This window comes from Brienomyrus brachyistius, chromosome 23, assembly GCF_023856365.1.
Source record: "Brienomyrus brachyistius isolate T26 chromosome 23, BBRACH_0.4, whole genome shotgun sequence".
Classification (NCBI taxonomy): domain Eukaryota; kingdom Metazoa; phylum Chordata; class Actinopteri; order Osteoglossiformes; family Mormyridae; genus Brienomyrus; species Brienomyrus brachyistius.
This window is the reverse complement of record NC_064555.1, coordinates 12500760-12518763: the sequence shown is the minus strand read 5'-3', so window position 1 is coordinate 12518763 and position 18004 is coordinate 12500760. Positions and strand designations below refer to the sequence as shown.

Sequence of the window (18004 nt, the reverse complement as noted above, 5' to 3'; positions counted from 1 at the left end):
TTGGCATCACAAACAGGATCGGAGAAGAGACCCAGGGAGGCGACCACCTGGCGGAGGAACCGGAGCACACCTGTCTGCACTGAAGGGGACGCCCTAAGGATAGGTAAGAATGGGGTTTTTATTATTGCATGAAAAGATAGGGAAATAGAACAGGGAAAAGGAGACGGGGGTCCTACTGATAAGGGTACTCGCCGAACAGAAAAGAACTTGGGGGAGGGGAAAACCACTTGTGTAGTATTTAGTGGCCCCAGTGTGTGTGGTGTGAGAGAAATCCCCAAAGGAAGGGTCATGTGTGGATATTGCCCCAGAGAAAAATGGTCTAAAAGACGGGACAGTTTAATCTGAGGGTTTGGGATATTGTCTCAAGGCAAAAAGGCCTTGGAGGGTTAATGGTGATTTAAAGGTAACTCCCTGAGAGAGGGAACGGTCTAAGCTAAAGGTTTTTGAGTTACTGTTGGGAGGCCCGTGCGTTAAGTTGTTCAGAGACACTACCCTAGAGACAGGGGGGTCTGTTTTGTGAAGTAAAAGTTGTATTCCGGGCGGCATGGTGGTGCAGTAGTTAGCACTGTTGCCTCACACCTCTGGGACCCGGGTCGAGTCTCTGCCTGGGTCACATGTGTGTGGAGTTTGCATGTTCTCCCCATGTCGTCGTGGGGTTTCCTCCGGGTACTCCAGTTTCCCCCCATAGTCCAAAAACATGCTGAGGCTAATTGAAGTTACTAAATTGCCCATAGGAGTGCATGTGTGCGTGAATGGTGTGTGAGTCTACCCTGCGATGGGCTGGCCCCCCATCCTCGGTTGTTCCCTGCCTCCTGCCCATTGCTTCCAGAATAGGCTCCGGACCCCCCGTGACCCAGTAGGATAAGCGGTTTGGAAAATGGATGGATGGATGGATGGAAGTTGTATTCCCCTAGAAACAGGGCGTTTACGCTCTGAAGAGAGAGGTCCGTTCATTTTTATGGAGCTGAAATACTGTGTTTTTGAAGTAAAGACATAGTTGCGGTAGAAAAAGGCCAGAGAGAGCCTGTGTAGTAAAAGTGATTCAGAAGTTCCACCCTAGAGAGAGGGGGTCTGTCTGTTTGTTTTAAGTTGTGAGGAAAAAATACTGTGACGTTGTAAAGCATTGCATTGTTTTAGGCAAAGATAATTCTGAAGTAGATCAGGCCAGAGAAGACCTGCGTGGTAAAAACTGCAGGTATCGTGTTGAGAGAAGAAGGTCCACTGGATCTGACTGATTGGGTTATAAAGATTTTATTGACTTTAAGTGGAAAAGAGCCTAGAGTGCGTTTAATTTAATGGGGAAAATTTATGAGCCAGTGGAAAAAGCGGACATACATGGTTTTTGTGACGCCCGCTCCGTCCGCTCCTCGTGTGTGCCACGCCCCCTAATTACCCACGTGTGATTTCCTGATCGTGCCCAGTCGTGTCTTGTTTCCTGCTGCCTTGTTTCATGTATTTAAGTTCCTGACTTGTACTAACCCGTTGTCTGTCATTGATGTTAGTCTGCGTCTAATGTTCCCGGCTCCCCGTAGCATTAAATCCCTGTTTTCCCCGTGCCTTGCCTGTCTTGCCTGCTTCCTTGCCTGCCTGCCTTTCCGTGAGCCTTACCCGTGCAAACGTCGCGTGACAGTTTTGGCCCAAGACAGAGGAAGAGTGTGTACAATTAGCAGATAAGTTGAGCATTAAATGTGCAGAATAGTTGTTTCATTAATAAAAATTTTATGGAGTCTAAATTAGTAGGAGGTGAATTGATAGAGGAAGTACAGGTGCTGGTCATATAATTAGAATATCTTGAAAAAGTTTATTTCACTAATTCCATTTAAGAGGTGAAACTTGTATAATGTATACATTCATTCCACAAAGACTAACATATTTCAAGTGTTTATTTCTTTTAATTTTGATGATTATAACTGACAACTAATGAAAACCCCAATTCAGTACCTCAGAAAATTAGAATATTACTTAAGACCAATACAAAGAAAGGATTTTTAGAAATCTTGGCCAACTGAAAAGTATGAACATGTACAGCACTCAGTACTTAGTTGGGGCTCCTTTTGCCTGAATTACTGCAGCAGTGCGGCGTGACATGGAGTCGATCAGTCTGTGGCACTGCTCAGGTGTGATGAGAGCCCAGGTTGCTCTGATAGTGGCCTTCAGCTCTTCTGCATTGTTGGGTCTGGCATATCGTATCTTCCTCTTCACAATACCCCATAGATGTTCAATGGGGTTAAGGTCAGGCGAGTTTGCTGGCCAAGAACAGGGATACCATGGTCTTTAAACCAGGTACTGGTAGCTTTGGCAGTGTGTGCAGGTGCCAAGTCCTGTTCGAAAATGAAATCTGCATCTCCATAAAGTTGGTCAGCAGCAGGAAGCATGAAGTGCTCTAAAACATCCTGGTATACAGCTGCGTTTACCTTGGACCTCAGAAAACACAGTGGACCAACACCAGCAGATGACATGGCACCCCAAACCATCACTGACTGTGGGAACTTTACACTTGACCTCAAGCAACGTGGATTCTGTGCCTCTCCTCTCTTCCTCCAGACTCTGGGACCCTGATGTCCAAAGGAAATGCAAAATTTACTTCCATCAGAGAAGATAACTTTGGACCACTCAGCAGCAGTCCAGTCCTTTTTGTCTTTTGTCTTTTTGCCTTTTTGTCTGTATCCCAGGCGAGACGCTTCTGACGCTGTCTGTTGTTCAAGAGTGGCTTGACACAAGGAATGCGACAGCTGAAAGCCATGTCTTGCATACGTCTGTGCGTAGTGGTTCTTGAAGCACTGACTCCAGCTGCAGTCCACTCTTTGTGAATCTCCCCCACATTTTTGAATGGGTTTTGTTTCACAATTCTCTCCAGGGTGCAGTCATCCCTATTGCTTGTACACTTTTTTCTGCCATATCTTTTCCTTACCTTCGCCTCTCTATTAATGTACTTGGACACAGACCTCTGTGAATAGCTAGCCTATTTGCAATGACATTTTGTGTCTTGCCCTCCTTGTACAAGGTGTCAATGGTCGTCTTTTGGACAACTGTTAAATCAGCAGTCTTCCCCATGATTGTGTAGCCTACAGAACCAGACTGAGAGACCATTTAACGGCCTTTGCAGGTGTTTTGAGTTAATTAGCTGATTAGAGTGTGGCACCAGGTGTCTTCAGTACTGAACCTTTTCACAATATTAAAATTTTCTGAGATACTGAATTGGGGTTATTATTAGTTGTCAGTTATAATCATCAAAATTAAAAGAAATAAACACTTGAAATATGTCAGTCTGTGTGGAATGAATGTATACATTATACAAGTTTCATCTCTTGAATGGAATTAGTGAAATAAATCAACTATTTTCAAAATATTCTAATTATATAACCAGCAACTGTATTTGCGATCTTTAATGCAAAAACATTCTCTGTAGTATAAGTGTGGGTAGGTTACTGAAAAATTTGGACAAATCTTAAACTTAAAGCTACAGTAAGGAGAGTACAGTATAAGAGCAAGAACGCAAGGGAAGAAGTAGATAATTAGTGGAACTTTTGACTGGACTGGAGATCTGAGGAGTCAGACATAGATGTATGGCACAGGTGCCTGAGAGAAGTGGATGAGAGTATTTGAGGAGGAAACTATGGGTCGACTCCTGGCGATAGGGGACATAAAGGCAGTTATGGCTCGCGCTTTGGGGGTAGAAGGAATGGAGACTGCTGCAAAGCAGTGGCCTGGCAGCGGCGACAGGGACTCCTGTGAATGATGCATGTCCTTTTGACGGTTACCGTGCTAACCTCTGTGACTGAGTGTGGCTGAAATGAGGAGGAGGAGCACTGAGACAGAGCAGGACCTGCAGGATTTGGTGTTCAGAGGTCTGTACCGGAGGGCACGAAGCAGAATCTTGTATAGTAGAAGTTCAGATAGGGGACAAAAATGTAAATATGCCCAAACTAACATCAGAGCATATCCCAGTGAATTTGTTAGGCAGAGATGCTTTGTGTCAGCTGCAAATTGACATAAAATGTACAGAGGGGGGTGTAGAGGTGCTCAGTGGACAATACAGCCTGCTGCAACAAAATTTGTTGTTTAATAGGGGGCAGTATAGCTAATACGGGGTAGAAGATGTTATTATGTTATTATTACCTCCCATCTGTCTGTCTGTCTAAAAGGCAGGAGGCAAAATGTGGAGGTTGGTTTATGAATTGTTTGAAGTGGTTAGTGGAGGATCAATAAGCAGAAGATCCCAATTCTCACACCTTGCTAACAAATGTGCCACCCAGTGCAAAGTGGTTCATAGTTGTGGATTTGTAGTTGGCATTTTTCAGTGTGTACCTAACACACCAGTCTCAGTTTTTGTTTACATTTACATATAGGAGTCAGCAGTACATCTACACAAGGATAGTGCAGGAATGTGAACATGTGCTTAGGGCAGATTTGGATGGGCTGAATTTAAGAAGGACAGCGCTACAGTATGTGAGTGATCTGCTCTGTGTTATACGCACAGGCACTGAAGCTGCCATTGCTGAAGGTCTTAGCGAAAGGGGGCCTGAGGTGCCCAAAGCTAAGCTGCAATACTGAAACGAACAGGCCACATACTTGGGGTGTGAGTTCAGCCACGGGAGGGGGGCCTTATGAGGCCTCTGTGTGGAAACAAAGTGGGATGCTAAGGACTCTGATGGTCTGTTTCACAACCATGATGGATTTTTGTTTGTGTCTCTGTCGGTGGTTGACACCTTAATAATGAATGCGCATGGTCTTCGCCATTGCGCAAGGGGGGAGTGCTACGGAAAACAAAAAAAAACAAGGTTTATGAGTTGAAGTTGTACATGGGGTGTCTAACTCAAATATGCAAGGTTATTTTCAAGCAGGAAAAGGGGAAAACACAGACAGCAAGAGAAGACACAGAGCAGGACAAGCCAATCAGTTCGCCAGGAGACACCTCAAAGTGTTAAATCGCAGGGGTTACAGGATGAGATGGCAAGAGATGCAGGTCAACATGCAGGAATGTTTGACTGGTGGTATAATATGTGGGGAAGTTGGCAGCAAGCCATTAAGGAGGCAATTTTCATAGGAACTGTGATTATTCTTGCTCTCTTACTAATCTTTCGCTGTGTAGTTTCTTTACTGTATACCCTAGTGAGTAGCACGCTGTTCAACATGTGACAATAGCTGCTATGTCGAAGGTGGTGGGAGGACCTTTCAGAGCAGCAAATTCCTGGACAAACATGGAACCACCTGGCAACACAGACATCGTTGGCAAGGTCCTACACATGTTGGAAGTCAAGCCGTTCCGGCCATGAGTCCAACATGAAGGACCTGCTGGGGTGCAGCTGCTGACTTTGATAGCTGGAACGATCAGCATAATGAAGAAGTGTATGATATGGACACTATACTGGGGCATTGTCAGATAACCTCTCAGTTATCCTTGTGTGACACATATATTGCGTATTGAGATTGTATTAGTTGATGTAGTCGTGGTAGATTATGTGGATAGTGTGTGCAATATGTCTTGGAGACTTTATTACATGGCAGTAATTACTCTCCACTATTTACTGGAGAAGCCACTATACCACGGGTGTCTGAATCTGAGCGTTGGTAGTTTGTGAGCCATGCCAGCCATGGACCCCGAAGGGGGGCCGCGCCGGGAGCGTAATTTCCCTGAAGCTCAGGGGTTTTGCCCTCCTTCCTAGGCTGGATGGACAGGATTGTGTGTGGGACTCATGTGAGTCTGAAAGGGGGGAAATATATGGAATATTATTTAGCACCTCATAATGCATAGAGAATGTAATTATTAGGACTCTATTAAGAAGCTGATGTAAACTGTGTAGAGAGTGACCTTGTAACCTTCAGAGAATGCAGAGCAATTAGCCCTGCATAATTAGCATGCAGTCTTCCTCTGTGAAATATGGAGATCGTGTCATGACCCAAACAGTGACTTGCGCTGCCGAACGTGCTCCATTTATGTGAACGCACACAAACTCCAATGCAATTAACACCGACGTAACAAATCAACTTCTTAACCGGCATCATAGTACTGATTAGAACCGATTGAGACAACCCAATTTTGTCAACCGAGCATTCACAAATTAACTCCAGGTTAAATCTGCTTTGGTTAAACCCCCTTCGTAGTACAGGCCACAGGTTTCACAATCACTGGTCCATGGCACATTGGTGGGTCACGGATCTGTATTAGGTACCCTGCCTCCCCTGAACCATGTTGGCAAAATGTACCCTGGTGAGTGTATGGACAAATAGCCTTGTGGCTGGAAAGGCTGACATCCCCTGTCATTCTGGTGAAAATAGTAACTAATTACATGAAAACTAACTATAACTAAATAAAATAATCCTTGTCAGACATTCTCACATTGTCATCTCTGTATATAATTCTGATGTAATTTTAGTCATAAATTTATTGATTCTCTGCGATGGACTGGCCCCCCATCCTGGGTTGTTCCCTGCCTCATGCCCATTGCTTCCAGGATAGGCTCCGGACCCCCCGCGACCCAGTAGGATAAGCGGATTGGAAAATGGATGGATGGATTTATTGATTCTTCCCTAAATGGACTTTATCTGGGCTGTCGCACTGAATCTCCACTCCCTTTCCTAAATGAACTTCATGTGGACTGTCGCACACTGAATCCGTGCTCCCAGGTGTGTGTATGTGTGCAGGGCTTTTTTTACAGTGTCTTGCTGTGGATAATGAGCATGTGTGCCTTCACTGCCTTGCGATAGACCGTCATTCAGTCCAGGGTATCTGCAGTGCTGAAGTATGACAAATCAGATGTCAGTCACCTTATTATTCCCTAATGGTAGGTTATGAGAGGTACCAGTACGTAAGAACCGATCCTGGTACTTTGAAGGAGAAATCAAAGAGGTACTGGTACTATGAACAGCCGAGTACTGGCCCACTTTGAGCACTGTTATCCCGCTGCGTGTGCTGGATTCTGTACATCCAGTTAAAGTTCATCATTCTACTTGCTGCACTCTTATTTCTATAATGAAAGGTCTGGTCAAGTGACTTGAAAATGACAGTACTAATGTGTTATCCTTTTAACAGAAAGGCCTTTTAATTACCCATTTCTTTTTAATAGTTGTCATATTTCCATTTTTACTCTGTTTATAGTAGGACTAGTTTACAGAATATAGCTAAATTTGCTCCTGCTAATCTTTTCTCATATTCATTAACGACTATCTTGTGACATCACTATTATGCACACAAGAAACAAACATGTACTGCTTGAAATCAAGTCTTTATTTGGAATCACAAACAGGCTTGTAGAGTAGCCATAGTGTATCGCATGGAAGTGCTGAGATACACTAGGGGATTAAAACATGCCTTTTCTGTACTTGTGAATCAGCTCTGACACGTCTTCTTTACACACCTTGATCCAGCCGTCCTCCTGCATGTGATACACTGCGTGGACAGACAAACACATCCATACATTTGGTTGAAGTCACTCTGGGTCATGTGACAATGTCTTTCAGAAGAGACAGACTGCTACAAATCTGACACACGCTTCTGCATTTTCACAGGATGTTTAGCTCAGTTAGCATGGGGCCATAAGATCAGAGTGATTTTTTATATATATTTTTACTGCAAGTACATATTCAGTGATGATTAATTAATTATGCTAAATGTTCCATCCATCCATTTTCCAAACCACTTATCCTACTGGGTTGCAGGGGGTCCGGAGCCTATCCCGGAAGCAATGGGCACGAGGCAGGGAACAACCCAGGATGGGGGGCCAGCCCATCGCAGGGCACACTCACACACCATTCACTCACACATGCACACCTATGGGCAATTTAGCAACTCCAATTAGCCTCAGCATGTTTTTGGACTGTGGGGGGAAACCGGAGTACCCGGAGGAAACCCCACGATGACATGGGGAGAACATGCAAACTCCGCACACATGTGACCCAGGCGGAGATTTGAACCCGGGTCCCAGAGGTGTGAGGCAACAGTGCTAACTACTGCACCACCATGCCGCCCGGAATACAACTTTTACTTCACAAAACAGACCCCCCTGTCTCTAGGGTAGTGTCTCTGAACAACTTAACGCACGGGCCTCCCAACAGTAACTCAAAAACCTTTAGCTTAGACCGTTCCCTCTCTCAGGGAGTTACCTTTAAATCACCATTAACCCTCCAAGGCCTTTTTGCCTTGAGACAATATCCCAAACCCTCAGATTAAACTGTCCCGTCCATGCCGCCCATGCTAAATGTTGAATTTTGGAATATAAATATGAATTATATTATTTATTATGTTACATATTACATGATATTTCTATTGCTGCCCAGGTTCCATGTGTATAGTGTTTTCATGTTCTTCCTGTGTCGTCGTGGGGTTTCCTCCAGGTACTCCAGTTTCCCATCACAGTCCAAAGACATGCTGAGGCTAATTGGAGTTATAAATTGCCCATAGGTATGTGTGTGTGTGTGCATTGCGGTGGGCTGGTGCCCCATCCTGGGTTGTTCCCTGACTTGCACCTGTAGTCTATGGGATAGACTCCAGACCCCCCACAACCCTGAATACGACAAGTGGTTGCACAAAATGGATGAATGGATGGCTGGAAGGATGATGTTCTATGTTGTCTGTGAATGTATGCACCAATAGATGCACTTGTACCTGCCCAGTAAAGTAAATTCTGAACTAGTAGTGTCTAGTAGAGATCTCCAGTTTATTGGAACTTTAACACTCTGATTGGCTCGAGATACTGATTGGTTACTAGAATAATAGTAAGGAATGGGTGTTAGGCAAGATCACTCACAGTTGACCACTCCTCCGGAGTAGGCGTCCCTGTGTGTAGCATGGGCGATTCCACGGCGGCCCAGCTCATACGCCTCCTCCACGGTCAGGTCTTCCCTGTAGCCACTGTCCACCACCCCATAAGCATAGCTGTTCCCACAGCCCGTGGAGAACATGCGGCCAGACATCCGGGTGCCGTCGTCATCAACGTAGTACAAGCCAGGACCCTGCAGACATGCACTGAGACTGTCACTATGGGCTGGTCGTGAAAGATCACTGGTGAGTTTATGATATGATGCAGAAGATTCAAAGGGTGCAACAGCAGTACCTTCTTATCCCAGCCGCAGATCATGCTGCCCATGGACAGGCCCATCCCCTTGTACGCACACATCATGTTGGATAGCAGCTTGGAGGCCGCAGAGACCGAGATCCGCTCTTTGTTCCGCAGCTTGTAAAGTCTAAGAAGCAAAGTGACACGAATGGTCACTGTCAATGGCGTACAAAAGCAGGACATCAGACAAATTGATATGAGAGATATTATAAGAACCACAGGTACAGACCGTATGGAAAAACACAAATACTGAAAAGCAGAGAAATGGATACAGGGACTCAGACATATACAGTGGGAAAAGTGATATAGTTACATAGATCCAGTTACACAGAGAGACTCGCTCAGACCTGCACTCTTTGGCCAGCAGTCTTTCCCAGTACTGGCAGTCAGCAGCACTGCCTGACATGGTGCCCAGCAGGTAAGGGTTGATCTCGATCACCTTGTTGGCCTCCTTCGAAGCTACAAACCAGACAATCACGTGATGGAAACCTGTCTTAGTACTAGATTAATTGCATTTTATGTAATATGTTTGCATATATGTATATTTTAATAACGTAAATTATTATAGCTAAATAATCGGCAATGTTCTTATGAAATACTTGTTTACCAATATAGCTTCCAGCCGAAGCCCTGGAGTCCACAGCAACGATCACGCCATGGCGGAACTTAAAAGCCAGCGTAGTGGTGCCATGATTCATATCAATGGACACCCCCCCTTCACTGCTGCAGGATTTCAGAAACGCTGAGGGCTACGAAGATAAACACAACGTTATTATAGAGAATATTTCATCACGCAGTTACAAACTAATCAAGTTTGTAATTTCTGGTCGGTAATGGGGTAACTCGTCCAACACGAAATCCTTTGTCTATAATTAATATATCAAACACAGTATTGTACTCACATCAACTCCCACTGGCACTGCAAATTCTTGAGTTTTGGTCCCGAACGCGAAGTGGCTGGTCCGGTCCACGGGCGGCTTCGGTCCGGTCCCGAACAGCTGTCCATGGATCTCCGACTGAACTCTATAAGTAATAACGTCACATAGGGCCATTCTGCCGGAGTTGACGGTGATCTATAATCTGTAACGAATAATTATATAAAATGTTCAAAAAATATGACCGGCTTAGGTGCAGCATATATAGGGAAGTGATGTGTTTCCTGATACTTTCGAAACTGAAAGGTGGTTATATTTTGTGAGCTTACTTTCGATTTTAATTCTAGTTAACATGCAGTCGTGCTTACTGTAATATTTATTTTTTTCTTCACATTAAATAGTATTATAGAAAAGGCGTTATGTAACCTTCGTCGTTACAGCTAGTTTATTTCGAGTATAAAAATGATATACATTTCAACTAACACTGAGATTGACAAACTACAGGTTACCCCGGTTTACCCAATAGGAGCATTACGTACTGCGCGTCATTTAGTGGCAGGAAGACTTCGCCGAAGCAGGTTTCTCAAATAGGTTTTTTTGTAAATAAAACACCACCGATGCAATATGATCTGCAGCGACTGTTTATGTTTCTATTCATGATTACAGAATTAGACCACATTGTCGCAACACTTGCCCCCGATACTTACTTTTACGTACATTTACGTACTTACATTTACTTATTTAACATTTTTATCGAAAGTGACGTACAGATGAGGATCAGAAAGCTGAGTTCCACAGTGAAATCACTCCGCCAGCAAGGGGATTCGAACCAGCCACCATATGATCACAGCGTCCCCGCTGAGAGTCATACATCTACTTAATTACGATCTATCTCATATATCCATTAATTATAAGCCTAAAGCAATATATTTATTGTTAATTGCATTGTTTTTTCTTGCATTGTTCAATTTCCTCAGAACCTGACTAGGATAAGCGGTCAGATTGATATATGGATGCTTGTCTTGACTTAACATTTAACTGAAAACGAATGTTCATACACTAGAATTGGATATTAATATAGTAAAGATTAACAGGGTTTATTGCCACTATATCATTGCAAATAATCAAGGATGTAACACCTATGAATTTACATTTTTCATTTTCTTTTTTTCCAGTGGATTATTGTAACATATCCTGATCAGCAAACCTTATTCAAGCATGATCTAAAGAAAACAGATGGTACTAAATAAAACATGAGAACCAGTCAAATATCGCTGGAAAGATTCTCATGTTCTAAGCAATGATAGTACAATAGCAATGCTCTTTGTGTGTATATTTGTAATTGTTTATTAAAAATGACTCTTTGAAGAATCATTCAAGCCCCACATTTCTCTACATCATAATTACAAAACTGGCAGATGTAAAAAATGATGAAGTTCCACTCAGGCGATGTCCATTTTCTGCACTGTCTCCTGGACCAGCTCCAGTGGGACGACCCTCTCCCCCAGCACTGCAGTGGTCCCTGCCTTGTACTTATACCTCCTCTGCCTGGGGGAGAAAAGCCATCATTAACAAATTATTTTTAGATTTTGTTTTCTAATTTTTATTAAAAAGCTGAATATTAGTCCATACTATTTTTTCTCTGATTATGTGTGTGTGTGTGTGTGTGTGTGTGTGTGTATATATATATATACACACACACATTGAAAAGGCATTTAAGATAAACAACTTAATATGCAAAGTATCACCTTTTGTCTTTGTAGGCAGACTCTTCATAGGACCTGATGTAATCCACTCCTTGTCTGGTTATGACACATATGTCTATGTTATTTCCTGAGCCCAGGTCGCTCATGATTCCTGCATGGATGGCATCACGGACTAGTGCCTTTGCTGCCTCCAGCTGAAGGGCAGAGGAGGAAGCATGTTTAGTGGGGTTCAGAGACATACACACCTTCATAACTTTGTGGGGACTGTCCATTAATTTCTACGGCAAAATTCCCAATCCCAACAATGACATCCACAACCCCTACCCAGCCGTAACCTTACCCATAAGTAACCAAAATACAAGTCTTTTGGCATTTTTAGTGTTTTCATTGCAGCCACAGATTTTTATTAAATTGAGTTTATAGTCGTGGGACCTGAAAAAACATCAACATCGAAATAAAAGGTTTTTTATTGTATCATGGGAGCATTTGATCTATTTTTTAAATTTATACATAACGCCCCCCCCCTCCACACACACACACACATTCATTTATTTTCTAGACTGCCTGTCCTATACAGGGTCACAGGGAGACTATCCTGGAGACAACAGGCACAAGGTAGGGAATAACCCAGTGTGGAGTGACAACCTATTGCAGGGCACACACAGCATTCACAGCCAGGGATAATAGGGAAACTGCAATTCACCATTTGGGGGCTGGGGTTTGAATCCCGCTTCCAGTCTGTGTGTGTGTGTGTGTGTGTGTGTGTGTGGATTACGTTTATATTACATATTACATTGTGGGGACCGAATTCCCCCACAATGTGATAAAAACATGCTATTTTGACATTGTGGAGACCATTTTTCAGCTCCCCACAAAGATCTGTGAATGCAATAAAAAAAAAAAACTAAAAATGACATTGGTTACTTATGCTTAAGGTTAGGGCTGGGTAGGGGTTAAGGTTGTCGTGTTGGGATTAGAGTTTTCGCCATAGAAATGAATGGAGTGTCCCCACAGAGATATAACTACAAACCTGTATGTGTGTGTGTGTGTGTGTGTGGGGGGGGGGTTATCGTATTCTTCCCACATGAATTTCCTCCCACAGTCCAAAGATAACTGGCATTTCGAAGTACCCATCCCAGGTTTACCCTATCGTTGTGCCCTGTGCTACCCATGTGACCCTAACCAATATAAGCAGTTGGAAGATGGACAGATACGTGAATGTGATCATACCTCCATATTAGCTCTGAAACCATCCTCCAGTATCCCCATTGCAGGAAGATCACCAGACCCTACAACCAAACAAGATGTAAAAAGTCTCTTCAAAAGATTTTGGATATTCTGGTATACATCTATTCATTTTTTATACTCGCTTGTCTAATGCAGGGTAGTGGGAGTCCAGAGTCCATCATGGAAATACCCCCCTTTCCAGATTAGAGAAATCTATCAAGGGGGAGCACCCCCCCCCCCCCCCAATATAAAAAATGTATTTTTAGATACAGGCTTCCCTTCGGTCCGGCTCCTGAAAAGGCACAGAGCAGATGCACGTTTATAGACTTTATCACTTACCCATTGCCAGGTATGGCACTTTGTCCATGTCTCCATATGGCCCAACAGTATAGAGATGGCTGCCTGCACAGTCGACTCCCCCAAGGATGAGATGTGCTCCGATCTGGCCCCGGTACCTGACAGCCCAGTACACACACAGGGTAAGTAAAATAAACAATAAAACTACTAGAAAACTAAGAGATAAAAGGTGTTTGAAGCGCCATAATGACCAACAAACAACTATATCACTGTAAATCACTGTCAGAAGCATGCACACCTAAAGAGCAGGTCCTGGAGAATCTGCATGGCCATCACAACACGCGGGTTTCTGCCGCTGTTCAGGGAGAAGATGGCGAGGTTGGAGGAGAGGAGATCTGTCGTCTTCTCTGTGTCTGCAGCCGTCCCAGCTCCACAGCAACTGAGGAGGGTCGAGGATGTGGATGGACTTAGAAGTGAGGGCAGTGTGAACCACATGGCACATACACATGGCACACACGCACACATGGTACATGCACACACATGGCACACTCACACGATACACACACATGGTACACGCACACATGGTACACACGCACACATGGTACACACGCACACATGGTACACACGCACACATGGTACACGCACACTTGTGCATTACCTTCACTAACTGAAACCAGTGAGACTGGGTGTCAAAATAGCAGTTCCCACAGATGCAGCTAGATTATGGGACATACTCACTAGATGTTAGGCGCAATGTAGTGGATCTTGGCACACATCTTGTCAGCCACAACTTCACTGGAGGTCGCTCGAGTGTCTGCGCCCAACACCACACCATCCTGTCAACATTAGGGAAAAAATGGGCACTTTTTTGTCATTTTAATGGTTCAGACAGTGCTTTATCTTTTCAAAATAATAAAATATCAAAATGCCTGAGTTTTCCTTTTCATAATACATTGCAGGCACAGATCTTAATAACAAGGGAAGAAAATATTTTTAAAATCTTGTTCACCAGTGTCAATCAGATTATGAAGATTACATATGGATAAGGGTCATACAAGCACCACTTATTTATTACAGGTTAAGAATACGCATAAACATATTTAACAAAAAGTACATGAGCGTTACCTTACAGACGACACCAGCTATGGTGGTCCCTGTCTTTAGAGGCGTAGGGGCCTTTGCATTTCCCTCATTGAGTATGCCGTCGAGAGCAACATTCCTAGCACAAAAAAACCAAAACAAGTACTATAAGAAATATTAATGCACATTGTTCATGGAACATTACAGACATCCACCGGCATTAAAACATAATGTCTATGGTCATTTGCTGCACCAGAGTGGAGATTAGGGGGAACTCTGATTTCCCCTGTTCGCAAATACCCATTCTGCGTCTGTAGCGCTTTAAAGCATGAATTTGAGTAGCCAAGCGTACATACCAAGGACCCTAATTGTATGCATTCTTTTAACGAAGTTATTTTAAATGCAAAAATGCATTACGAAATATACTTTCGCCTTTATAGGAAAGCAATATCCCGATTACAATCATAACACAGCTATGCTACTCGGTTAAGATACACATACCTTCCCGAATTTTCGAAATTAAAACCTGGTAAAGAAGGTTCTATGACATAAGATAGCGCCATGTCTAGGGTAAATGATAATTTCCTGGTTTTATTTCAGTATAGTTTCGAATTCGGTATTTCAGCTCCTGTAACGTGCTTCACGCCGCATGATGTCACTATTTTCACCGTGACTTCCGTTCATTTGCGCTGTGCGTCTAAACTGTTTCTTACAGCTTCCATGTAAAATTTCCAGAATTGGAATTAAGTAATATGGACACAAGAATCAAAGGCGTTAGTACGGGCGTGAGTATTAATTCCTTAAATATTCCGTGGTGGGTGAAGGGCGACCCAGAAAGAACTAGATGGCTAAGGTTTGAAAGTTCTGGCGTGTTGTTATTAGGTTATTATAATTATTATTTAACATCTTTATGCTAGATGCTTTATTTTGTTAAGTGTCTTTTAGTCAAATTATGAATTCTCATGATCAGGTGGTATTTAATTGTGAATATACAATGTATTTATACATGGAGTGTCGTAAAATTTACTTTCACTTTCGACTTTTTCATAAAAAATGAATGCAATTTTACATTAAACCCTTTAAATACTCAAAAAGTTATTATTTGCGGCCTGGGGATGATGCTGATCATGACAACAATGATGATATTTAAAGCAGGTACCGTATAATTACAGTGATGTCAAAGGAAAGTGACTGTAGAACTAATTAATTAACGAATACTTAGAATTAATTATATTTGGAAATAAAATACGTGTTTCATTTCTCCAATGAGCACCCGACGATGTTATTAATCAAAGTTTACTAACTGCTTCTATCTCTCAGTTGTCATGCTGGTTTTGTTGATTAATGTAATTAATGCAATTTGATTCAATTCACAGACCACTATACTGGCAGCTAAGTTCAATGGAGGAGTTCTAATTGGATCCGATTCCAGGGCCTCAATAGGGTGAGAATTCCCTGCTTCTGTGAAAAGTACTATTTCTACATAGTGCAGTTATAGTGTGCAATTTTATGTAACATTCTTTGCCAGTCAGTTTACACAGAGATGTCTCTGTCTGTGCTGCAGGTCCTATGTGGCCTCCAAGGCCATCAACAAGCTGATCCAGGTTCATGACAAGATATTCTGCTGCATCGCTGGTTCCCTGGCAGACGCACAGGCAGCTACACGGGCAGCTAAGTTCCAGCTGTCATTCCACAGGTATGTTACTCTCTGGTTACATTGTTTCTCACTGCAATGCTAAGAAAAAAAAGATTGACAACATGGCAAAGTTTTAATGGTATAATAGCATGAGCACCTTATTAGCAATAATACAGCACTCTGTAGTGACATATTAATTGCATACAAGGCTGGTAAGAATATGAAACACAATCTTCATGTGGTCTTTGACAGGACAGCAAACTCTTTAATGCATAAACTCGTGTTTTCTATTGTGAGCTTCAGACCATTTGTGATGTTTTATTTACCTAGTTCAGCACATTTAGGCTAATCTGCCAGGAGGGTTAATAAGTATGTGTGCCCTTCTCCGGAAGCATCCAGATGGACTCCCCTCCTCTAGTCCAGGCCGCAGCCTCTGTGATGCGAGATCTTTGCTACAGCAACAGGGAGGATCTGCAGGCTGGCTTCATCACCGCAGGCTGGGACCGGAAGAAAGGCCCACAGGTGATCCTGCATCGTGGACCATGGATACCTCAATCTGAGGAACAAAAATGGGCATCGATTCCTTACATAAACAAAAAAATGTGTAAAAAACAATCTGTAAATCAATATCATAATGTGGTTTTGCTGAGATCAATGACGTGCTGTGCTTGTTACCTTTATGGAGGTATGACCCGTCACACTGTCCTTTATCCACACAGGTGTACACAGTGTCTCTTGGCGGGATGTTAGTCAGTCAGCCGTTCACCATCGCAGGGTCAGGCAGCACCTACATCTACGGTTATGTGGATGCGAAGTACAGGCCTGACATGAGCCGAGAGGAGTGCCTGCAGTTTGCCACTAATGGTATGGTGCTGTTTTAGGGCTTTTTGACAATTTCCTGTTAGAACCCAGCAGTGGAGAATTATGTGGGCTGTAGAAGTAGCTTTATTCTTACACCACACACCCAAAGGAGAGCTAGTGTGAAGTTACATTACATGCTGACGGAGGTACCTAAGAGAATACCAGCAGGGTAATGTGAAAGTGCACATCACAAGGACATTTATCTTTTTCAGTGTTTTTCAGTTTTTAAGTACTGAATAAAATGATCCCCTTTGTTCTCTTATATCAGCTTACCTGAAGCTATTACTCATGTAATTTTTTGCATTTTTATAATCTCTGTCACATTATTCTGGATTTCCCTCTTCAGCTCTCACTTTAGCAATCGGCAGGGACAATGTGAGCGGCGGTGTTGTCCACCTGGTGGTGATCACAGAAGACTGTGCGGAGCATGTCGTCATCCCTGGGGACAAGTTACCCAAATTCCATGACCAGTAGAAAGACCAGTGGATACTCTGCAGCCAGTACAGAAGAAAGGACCCGACTTCAACTACAAACACCATTATAATAATAAACAATGTTTTTTACAAAAATATTTTGGCAGTAGGTGTTTTTTAACTTCGAAAACCATTGACACATCTATTGACAGTTATTCTGCCTCTCAGCATTTACTGTGTAAGACACATGGTTCTCTCTGTATCATATTTAATAAACTGCCAAAGTACATTGAGTAAATTATTGCTCTTTCCTTTTATTGTAAATTGAAATACATCAAAAATATTCACATTTATAGTGATTATAATAATTATATGGGGTATAACAGTCTGTCTATACTCTATACTGTGAAAATTTACTACCCAAATGATCATTCTGGGCTGTCAGCAAGACTTGATACATTATGATTGCTTAATAAATACTGTATCGTCAATGGTGCACATTTCAAAGCACTAAGATCTTTTATACGTTTACTGGCATGTTTGTAAAGGCGTTACGAAAATATGCTAGCACAATTAAGGTTAAACAAGATTTCTGTCTACATGTTCATTGACACAAAATATTTATTTCTGAAATAAAAACATTTATGGAAACATCAAAATATAGCTTGTTTAACCACCAAATCAATTAAATCAACTATTAAATAACTTGTTGTTTAATAGTTAATGGTGCCTCTGAAGCTATGGATCTGTTTCAGCAAATGGAAGGTTACTGGTTTAAACCCTGTGAATGCCCAGAGCGATTCTGCTCTGTTGGGCCCTTAACCTGCAATTGCTTTGTCCTGGGTATGCTGTT

General features: G+C 42.7%; 3 protein-coding genes across 5 annotated transcripts in view; 1 reads left to right on the top strand and 2 right to left on the bottom strand.

Moving 5' to 3' along the window:
* The window catches only part of psmb8a (proteasome 20S subunit beta 8A), a 76140-nt gene extending 65748 nt beyond the window's left edge, over positions 1–10392 (bottom strand). Inside the window, exons 1-6 of one of the 3 annotated variants that reach the window (XM_048994252.1) lie at positions 9959–10383; positions 9664–9805; positions 9404–9515; positions 9054–9183; positions 8748–8952; positions 7300–7390 (exon numbers count right to left, since the gene is read on the bottom strand). In XM_048994252.1, coding sequence (XP_048850209.1) covers positions 7302–7390; positions 8748–8952; positions 9054–9183; positions 9404–9515; positions 9664–9805; positions 9959–10108 — 828 coding nt within the window. In that variant the 5' untranslated portion in view covers positions 10109–10383 and the 3' untranslated portion in view covers positions 7300–7301. Of the gene's footprint in view, positions 1–7210; positions 7391–8747; positions 8953–9053; positions 9184–9403; positions 9516–9663; positions 9806–9958 lie in introns of those variants that run through there. The other 2 variants (XM_048994251.1, XM_048994254.1) reach the window with 2 other exon arrangements.
* An 862-nt stretch (positions 10393–11254) lies between these two features.
* psmb13a (proteasome 20S subunit beta 13a) lies at positions 11255–14883 on the bottom strand. The gene is made up of 8 exons (XM_048994255.1): positions 14743–14883; positions 14287–14380; positions 13900–13997; positions 13460–13600; positions 13204–13319; positions 12868–12926; positions 11680–11831; positions 11255–11479 (listed from the first exon to the last, which is right to left on the bottom strand). Exons 1-8 carry the CDS (start codon positions 14802–14804, stop codon positions 11374–11376), a joined length of 828 nt encoding a protein of 275 aa, XP_048850212.1. The 5' UTR covers positions 14805–14883; the 3' UTR covers positions 11255–11373.
* Positions 14884–14886: 3 nt separating this feature from the next.
* psmb12 (proteasome 20S subunit beta 12) lies at positions 14887–17449 on the top strand. The gene is made up of 6 exons (XM_048994256.1): positions 14887–15026; positions 15618–15685; positions 15806–15937; positions 16270–16399; positions 16597–16741; positions 17085–17449. Exons 1-6 carry the CDS (start codon positions 14994–14996, stop codon positions 17210–17212), a joined length of 636 nt encoding a protein of 211 aa, XP_048850213.1. The 5' UTR covers positions 14887–14993; the 3' UTR covers positions 17213–17449.
* Positions 17450–18004: the final 555 nt, after the last annotated feature.

What these genes read in the sequence shown, in the direction of transcription:
- psmb13a (XM_048994255.1), bottom strand. Translation starts at nt 14,804, where the DNA reads ATGGCGCTATCTTATGTCATAGAACCTTCTTTACCAGGTTTTAATTTC. An exon ending in AATTTCGAAAATTCGGGAAG is followed by an intron (nt 14,381 to 14,742) that starts GTATGTGTATCT and finishes TTTTTGTGCTAG; the next exon opens with GAATGTTGCTCTCGACGGCA. An exon ending in TAGCTGGTGTCGTCTGTAAG is followed by an intron (nt 13,998 to 14,286) that starts GTAACGCTCATG and finishes TAATGTTGACAG; the next exon opens with GATGGTGTGGTGTTGGGCGC.
- psmb12 (XM_048994256.1), top strand. Translation starts at nt 14,994, where the DNA reads ATGGACACAAGAATCAAAGGCGTTAGTACGGGC. An exon ending in ACCGGAAGAAAGGCCCACAG is followed by an intron (nt 16,400 to 16,596) that starts GTGATCCTGCAT and finishes TTATCCACACAG; the next exon opens with GTGTACACAGTGTCTCTTGG. An exon ending in CCTGCAGTTTGCCACTAATG is followed by an intron (nt 16,742 to 17,084) that starts GTATGGTGCTGT and finishes TTCCCTCTTCAG; the next exon opens with CTCTCACTTTAGCAATCGGC.